The sequence below is a fragment of the Plecotus auritus genome (assembly GCF_963455305.1).
Source record: "Plecotus auritus genome assembly, chromosome: 6".
NCBI classification, from domain to species: Eukaryota; Metazoa; Chordata; class Mammalia; order Chiroptera; family Vespertilionidae; genus Plecotus; species Plecotus auritus.
In genome coordinates this window covers 29,697,231-29,706,118 of record NC_137773.1, presented here as the reverse complement: position 1 = coordinate 29,706,118, position 8,888 = coordinate 29,697,231, and the positions used below count along the sequence as shown (strand labels likewise).

General features: G+C 40.7%; 2 protein-coding genes across 2 annotated transcripts in view; both read left to right on the top strand.

The window, feature by feature from the left end:
- LOC308250372 (protocadherin gamma-C4) overlaps window positions 1-8,888 on the top strand; it is a gene marked incomplete at its 5' end in the record, with an annotated part of 563,663 nt that overhangs the window by 260,143 nt on the left and 294,632 nt on the right. The window lies entirely within an intron of this gene.
- Window positions 2,248-5,283, top strand: PCDHB5 (protocadherin beta 5). The gene has a single exon (XM_080672952.1). The coding sequence runs from the start codon at window positions 2,367-2,369 to the stop codon at window positions 4,752-4,754; it is 2,388 nt and encodes a 795-aa protein (XP_080529078.1). The 5' UTR covers window positions 2,248-2,366; the 3' UTR covers window positions 4,755-5,283.

Genomic DNA, 8,888 nt, shown 5'->3' with positions numbered 1-8,888 from the left:
CATCAGATAATAAACCTATTATGAAGCTACATTAATTGAGGCAATATTGTATTACAGGATAAACAAAGAAAAACATTGAAAAAATTCTTAATAGACCTATGGTTACTGATTTATTATAAAGGGACACTTCAGAAACAATGGGGAATGGATCCTCTTTTCAATAAATAGTAGAAAATCACTTTGATGTTTATATGAAAAAAATATTTTTGACCCTACCCTCATTCATATGAAAAAATTAACTTCAAAGGATTATAGCTCTAAATGTGAAAATTAAAGTAATTAATTTTTCAAAAACACCACACAAGAATATTTTTATGATGTTGGGGTATGCAAAAACTTAAAGAGAAAACAAATAGTCCTAACCATAGCCATTGAGAAATATTGACAGTTTAGACTATTAAAGTTTAGGAAGTTTGGTTCATGAAAGATATCATAAGAGAGTTAGAATCCAAGCCATAGAGTGGGAGAAGATATTTGCAACACATACTTCTGAAAAAGTACTTTTACCCAGAATATATTAAGAACTTCTAAAGATGAATCAGAAAAAAAGGCAAAAATCCCAAATAGCGAAATAGACAAAAGCTTTTCAAGAACTTCACAAGAATGTATCCTAATGGCCAATAAACATGTGGAAATGTGCTCAATTTAATTAATTATCATGGAAATACTAATGTTACATACAATATGATATCATCACACACTGACCAGAGTGGTTAATATTAAAAGACAATATCAAATGTTGATAAGGATATGGAGCAACTGGAACTCTCACTTTTTTTTAAATATATTTTATTGATTTTCACAGAGAGGAAGGGAGATGGATAGAGAGCCAGAAACATCGATGAGAGAGAAACATCGATCAGCTGCCTCCTGCACACCCCCTACTGGGGATGTGCCCGCAACCAAGGTACATGCCCTTGACCGGAATCGAACCTGGGACCTTTCAGTCCGCAGGCCGACGCTCTATCCACTGAGCCAAACCGGTTTCGGCGGAACTCTCACTTTTTGATGGTTTGGGTAAAACTGCATTTGAAAACTGTTTTTGCAATATCTGCTAAAACTAAATACGTATATGTGTACATCTTAATGCACAGAAACCTAACTCGTAGAAATATATTAAACATAAATGCACACATAGACACCAAAAGATGTGTACAAGAATGTTTATAGCAGCAATACTAAAAATATCCCCAAACTGGAAAACCCCAATGTCCATTACCTGAAGAATTAATAAACAAATCATGGTATAGTCAAACAACAGAATGCTATAAAGCAATGAGAATAAATCAGAACAATATACAACAAGTAAATTTTACAAACATAATGTTGAGTGAAAGAAGGAAAACACAAAAGAGCAAATACTCTGTAACTCCATTTGTATAAAATGTTGAAAAATACAAAATAATAGAAGTTAGGAAAGTGCTTACCTTTGGGGGGTAAGAGTGCTTACCAAATAGTGGCCAAAGACAGAAGGAGGCTTGCAGGGTTTTGATAACATTTTAATTTTAATTTGGTTCTGCTTATAGGATTCACTTTGTGAAAATTCTTTGAATTGTACACTTACGATTTGTACCCTTTCCCGATGTATGCTATATTTAAAGATAAAAGTAATTTTTGTAGGCTCTGGCCAGGTAGCTCAGTTGGTTACAGTGTCCTCCCCATACACCAAGGTTGTGGGTTCCACCTCCTGCCAGAGCACATAAAAGGAGCAATCAATGAATGCATAAGTAAGTGGAACAACAAATCTGTTTCTCTCTCTGTCTGCCTCCTTCCCCCCCCCCTCTAAAATCCATAAATTTAAAAAATGATTTTTGTAAAATTGTAAACGTTTGTAAGCATTCATTATTACTTATTTCTTAAATATAATAAAACAGAAAACTCAAAAAAGTTTCTTCATGTACTCAAAAGGTACTTTCATGAAGAAAGCTCACACATCATTTTAGTTTATTCTGAAAAGTGTTCTTTCACTTAAAGTTAATGCAGCAAATGTTTAGAGTTTCCAATAACTAAGAACTGGAGGTTTCTGTGACTTAAAAAGATATTGATACACACCAGTTATAAATTGGAAAGAAATAGCAAATACTATTTGCAATAGTAAGTAAGGACGCCTGGTGGCGCTGCAGGCTAGGAGTTCGAATGTAGAGCTCTGTGGACCCGGGACGCCATTAAGCTGGAAATCAGAACGTTGACTGCTTCCTAAAATAAGGCAGCATTTCAGTTAAGATCTAGGGGCACAGATCTTCAGAGAGGGCATCGTGCTAGTGCGACTCAGCCAGAAAGATCTAATTCGAGGTTATTTAACGAAGCCCTCTGGATTGATTGTACCGCGTTGAAGAAACTGCACCTTCTTGAACTGAGTCTGAACAATGGAGACCGCGCTAGCAAAAACGCCACAGAAAAGGCAAGTTGTCTTTCTTGTTATATTGTTGTTTTTGTGGGAGGCTGGCTCTGAAGCAATTAGGTACTCCATGCCAGAAGAGACGGAAAGTGGCTCCTTTGTGGCCAACCTGGCAAAAGACCTGGGGCTCAGGGTGGGGGAACTGGCCACTCGGGGCGCGCGAATCCATTACAAAGGAAACAAACAGATCTTACAGCTCGATATAAAGACAGGGGATTTGCTTCTATCTGAAAAACTAGACCGGGAGGTGCTGTGCGGGGCTACAGATCCCTGTATACTGCAATTCCAACTGTTACTGGAAAAGCCGGTGCAGTTTTTTCAAGCTGATCTGCAGCTCACGGATATAAATGACCATTCCCCAGAGTTCCTAGACAGGGAAATGCTCCTAAAAATCCCGGAGAGCGTCCAGCCAGGGACTGTGTTTCCTTTGAAAACAGCTCAGGACTTTGACATAAGTAGCAACACTGTTCAGAACTACACAATCAGCCCCAACCCCCATTTTCATGTTGTCACTCATAATCGCGGAGATGGCAGAAAATACCCCGAGCTGGTGCTAGACAAAGCGCTGGATCGGGAGCAGCAGCCCGAGCTCAGTTTAACCCTCACAGCGCTGGATGGTGGGGATCCAACCAGGTCAGGGACCACTGCGCTCCGCATCGAAGTCCTGGACATCAATGACAACGCCCCTGAGTTTCTACAGTCTCTCTATGAGGCACAGGTCCCGGAAAACAGCCCCCTAAACTCCTTAGTTGTCACTGTCGCCGCCCGGGATTCAGATGCCGGAACGTATGGGAATGTAGCTTACACTCTATTCCAAGGCGATGAAGTGACTCAGCCATTTGTAATAGATGAAACAACAGGAGAAATTCGTCTGAAAAGGGCATTGGATTTCGAGGCAACTCAATATTATAACGTGGAAATTGCAGCCACAGATGGTGGAGGCCTTTCGGGAAAATGCTCTGTAGCTATACAGGTGCTGGATGTGAATGACAACGCCCCGGAACTGACCCTGTCCAAAGTCGCCAGCTCCACCCCAGAAAACTCCCCAGAGACTGTAGTTGCAGTTTTCAGTGTTTCTGATCCAGATTCCGGGGACAATGGCAGGATGGTTTGCTCCATCCAGGACGATATTCCTTTTCTCTTGAAACCCACATTCAAGAACTTTTACACCCTAGTGACAGAGAGGCCACTGGACAGGGAGAGCAGAGCCCAGTATAACATCACCATCACCGTCACCGACATGGGGACCCCCAGGCTGAAAACCCAGCACAACATAACCCTGCTGGTTTCCGACGTCAACGACAACGCCCCCGCCTTCACCCAAACCTCCTACACCCTGTTCCTCCGCGAGAACAACAGCCCCGCCCTGCACATCGGCAGCGTCAGCGCCACAGACAGAGACGCGGGCGCCAACGCCCAGGTCACCTACTCGCTGCTGCCGCCCCACGACCCGCAGCTGCCCCTGGCCTCGCTGGTGTCCATCAACGCGGACAACGGCCACCTGTTCGCCCTGAGGGCGCTGGACTTCGAGGCCCTGCGGGCGTTCGAGTTCCGCGTGGGCGCCACCGACCGCGGGTCGCCCGCGCTGAGCAGCCAGGCGCTGGTGCGCGTGCAGGTGCTGGACGCCAACGACAACGCGCCCTTCGTGCTGTACCCGCTGCAGAACGGCTCCGCGCCCTGCACCGAGCTGGTGCCCAGGGCGGCCGAGCCGGGCTACCTGGTGAGCAAGGTGGTGGCGGTGGACGCAGACTCGGGCCAGAACGCCTGGCTGTCGTACCAGCTGCTGCGGGCCACGGAGCCCGGGCTGTTCGGCGTGTGGGCGCACAATGGCGAGGTGCGCACGGCGCGGCTGCTGAGCGAGCGCGACGCGGCCAAGCACAGGCTGGTGGTGCTGGTCAAGGACAATGGCGAGCCCGCGCTGTCTGCCAGCGTCACGCTGCACGTGCTGCTGGTGGATGGCTTCTCGCAGCCCTACCTGCCGCTGCCCGAAGCGGCGGCCGAGCAGGCGCAGGCCGACCCGCTGACGGTCTACCTGGTGATCGCGTTGGCGTCGGTGTCGTCGCTGTTCCTGTTCTCGGTGCTGGCGTTCATCGCGGTGCGGCTGTGCAGGCGGAGCAGGGCGGCCTGGGTGGGTGGCTGCTCGGTGCCTGAGGGCCACTTTCCGGGCCACCTGGTGGACGTCAGCGGTACTGGGACCCTGTCCCAGAGCTACCAGTATGAGGTGTGTCTGACTGGAGGCTCCGGATCAAATGAGTTCAAATTTTTGAAGCCAATTATCCCCAACCTTCCGCCCCAAGGCGCTATCGAAGAAACAGAGGGAAAAATGACCTTCCGAAACAACTTCGGATTCAATTAGAAATTTCATCATGATGCAGTGTCTTTTGTAACATCTTTAATTTCTCCAGATAGAGTTTGAGAGCGTCATGGACACAAATCCCACCTTGGATTTTAGCCTGGATTTCCCTTCTGTAAATTGTCCATTGGACTTTATCTTGTCCATCTTGGGAAAACTCAAATCTAGACCCTTGCATTCGCATAATGCCATTTCAAATCCCTACACCTCATGCTGGTGATTTTCCTGTAATGTTTGTTTCTCTTCCTGGCATTTGTTGCCATTAACTATCTTAATAAAATGAAATATTGTTTTTTTCTCTATTCAGTCCATTGTTTCACCGAACTCTTAAGTATATTTGATGCTTAATAGCAAAAATTAATAAAGTGTTTTTAAATTATTTTCAAAGGGAAATATGTATTTTTAAAATATATTTTACTGATTTTTTTACAGAGAGGAAGGGAGGAATAGAGTTAAGAACATCGATGAGAGAGTGAGAGAGAGACATTGATCAGCTGCCTCCTACACACCCCCTACTGGGGATGTGCTGTCAACCAAGGTACATGCCCTTGACTGGAATTGAACCTGGGGCCCTTCAGTCCGCAGGCCGATGCTCTATCCACTGAGCCAAACTGGTCAGGGCAGGAAAATATGTATTTGATAAATATGTGAGAAAACATGATGAAAGCAACAATTTTTTATCTATTCTTCTTTCCTAGCTCTCACCTCACTAACATTTTTTAAACAAAAATTTTTATGGAATTGTAATATACACACAGAAAAATGAACAAATCCTTAATTTCAGCTCAATGTATTTTCAGAAAGTGAACACTTAGTATCAGCATCTTGATGAAGAAATGAAACATTACTAGCATCCCAGATGCCTCACAAATGATCCCTTAAGATTACTGCCAGTTCGAATATAACATATATCCTGACTTCCAATGAGCGTGTAGTTTAGTTTTGCATGTTTAAAATTTTTTAATGAAATAGTAGAGTATATTCTCTTTTGTGTTTTGCTTCTTTCACTCAATATTACGTTTATGACATTCATGATAATTGCTTTTAATTTTAGTCTTTTATTCTCATTTCTATATAGTATTCCAGTATATGAATATTTCATGATTTATTACCCATTCTACTATATGTAGATATTTGGATTGTGCAAGGTTTGGCTGTTTAAATAATACTGCTCTGAACATTCTTGTACATATCTTTTGACAAATATATATGTGCATTCTGTTGGTTATATACATAGGGGTAAAATTGCCACTCATTTAGTAAGTAGATGTTCACTTTTAGTAGATATTCCCAAATAGTCTTCCAATGTGGCTGTCCAATTTACACTGTTAACAGCAGTGTTTGGATGTACCAGGTCCTCTACATTTTTATCAACACCTAGTATTGTCTGTTTTTTTTTTATTATCCCATTTTAAACCTTTTATTTGCTAGCTCTTTTTATATTTACTTCCTTATCACTAAAGAATATGGCTGTAACCTTTTCATAAATATTAAACAATTAATTTCCTGCTATTATTGTTTAGTACCTAGAACACGTAAACTTCTCTCATCCATTCTTCACATAGCTATATCACTATTTTCCCTTACTTCTCTGCACAAACTGAAACCTCCATTTCTTTTTTTTTTTTTTTAAATATATTTTATTGACCTTTTACAGAGAGGAAGGGAGAGGGACAGAGAGCTAGAAACATCGATGAGAGAGAAACATCGATCAGCTGCCTCCTGCACACCCCGCACTGGGGATGTGCCCGCAACCAAGGCACATGCCCCTGACCGGAATCGAACCTGGGACCCTTCAGTCCGCAGGCCGACGCTCTATCCACTGAGCCAAACCGGTCTCAGCGGAAACCTCCATTTCTTATTCCACTAGCAATAGTTTCTTCTAATTTTCTGTATGAGAGAAAATAATAGAATTATTATTGTTTCTGTTATCTGGTTCTCACTTACACTTTCAAACCTCTCTCAAATGGATCTTTAATATAGTCAAGGTTGCTGCTGTTCTATGTCTTTTCTGCTTTTGTAGGATAGGGCAGTCTGCACCCAAGTTTCTGTCTGAGTGGAAGTTGTGACAAGGTGTTCTGTGTGAATCAGTTCAGGGCCAGGGTTATAAAATAACAGATTTTACTTTAGGGTGCATAGTAATAAATAGGCAGGGAGCTCTTCAGCACTTGGCCCTTCAAATGACAAAAGATTTTATGCTGGGATTCCAAGATCTCACTAAATATTTTAGTGCTCTCCAGAAAACTCCTTTTATTTCTTTAGAAATGAGCCTCAAAGTTTTTAAAAGTAGGTCATGAGGGGAAATAATTATTAAAATTATATGTTATATATAATGTATTATTATTTTTATACACTGTCTATACACTTGGCTGTTTTCTAAATTATTTACACATATCTCACTTAATCCTCAATATAATAATACAATTGACATCCTCATTTTAGAGATGGACAAACTAGGACATAAAGAGTTAAAGTAGTCCTAGCCATTTTGGCTCAGTGGATAGAGCATGGGCCTTCGGACTGAAGGATCACAGGTTCGATTCAGGTCAAGGGCATGTACCTTGGTTGTGGGCACACGCAGGAGGCAGCTGATCAATGTTTCTCTCTCATCAATGTTTCTAACTCTCTATCCCTCTCTGTAAAAAAGAAATCAATAAAATATATATGTATTTTTTAAAAAGAGTTAAAGTAAACTGCCCAGATTACTTTAGTAAGTGGTGGAATCAGGATTTTAAACCAGGCATCCTGACTCCAGATACATTGCTTTTTTGTTTTTGCTTTCTCTAGTTTTAAATCTAATAAACATTCAAAAAGTGTACAGAGTGTATATGTGTGATTTAAAATAAAAATAATAATATGTTCACCCATGTACCTATCACCCAGTTTAAGAATGAGAACAATGCAAAGACATTGGAAATCCCTGTGTGCTTCCATCATTAAATCTTTTATCCTCATGAAAATCAACACTTATCCTGAATCTTTAATTAATTATTTGTTATTTTTTTACAGTTGCAGCGGATATGCATATATCCTTAAGTGACATATTGTTTATCTTTGTCTGTTTTTGCAATTTATATAAGTAGATTAATGTAGTATGAATCATCTGTGGGCTTACTTATTTTTATCACTAGGTTTGAATTCATCCATGTTAATATAGTTCATTCATTAGAGTGCTCTATAGTATTCCACTGTATACACCTTTACCTTTACATTCATTTTACTGTTGACTAACTTTGGGGTTGCTCTAAGAGTTTTGTTACTATGAAGAATGCTGCTATAAGAATTATGAAATATATCTCATGCACTTGGGCAAGAGTTATTTTGGGGTACATGCACATCTAGGAAGGTACTATCTGGGTCATATCAAGAACTGGAAAGATATAAAAGTGAATGAAATAGTTAATAGATGCCAGCACCAAGGAGACAGAGTGTTAGAATTATCTACAAAGATTTTTAGATGGACTTCAAAATATGCTTCAAGCAATTACAAATATGCTTGAACCATGAAAAATTGAGAGTTTCAACAAAGAAATGTAAAGTGCAGCAAAGAAATAAAAGATATAAAGAAATGCCAATGGATATTTTACAAATTAAAAATACAATGAAATGAAAAACTCAGTTGGTGAGTTCAATAGTAGAATAGAATGGACAAACAAAAATCAGTGAACTAGAAGACAGAAAAATAAAAATTATCCAATCTGAACAGCAGAGAAAAAATGGACCATAAAAAGATAACAGAGCCCCAGGGACCTATGGGACAATAACAAAAGATCTAACATTTTGTCATTGGAATCCCAGAAGGAAAGGAGAAAACTTCTTAAATTTGGCAAAAGACCCAGAGATTCAAGAAGCCTAAGAAATTCAAAACAAGATAAACCACAAAAATCCACACCAAAAGACATCATTGTTAAATTTCTGAAAACTAAGGAGAAGGAAAAATCTTGAAAGCAGTGATAAAGAAAAATGACACATTACCCATAGGACAATAATTATTTGAATGATAGTAGATTTCTTATTAGAAGCCATGGCGGTCAGAGGGAAGTGACATAATACTTTTAAAGTGCTGAAAGAAAACAACTGTTAGCCCAGAAGCCTATATCCAGTGAAAATATCTTTCATGAAGAGAAAATGTTGCCT

Excerpts from the sequence above, each read along its gene's own strand:
- PCDHB5 (XM_080672952.1), top strand. The coding sequence starts at position 2,367 with ATGGAGACCGCGCTAGCAAAAACGCCACAGAAAAGGCAAGTTGTCTTT.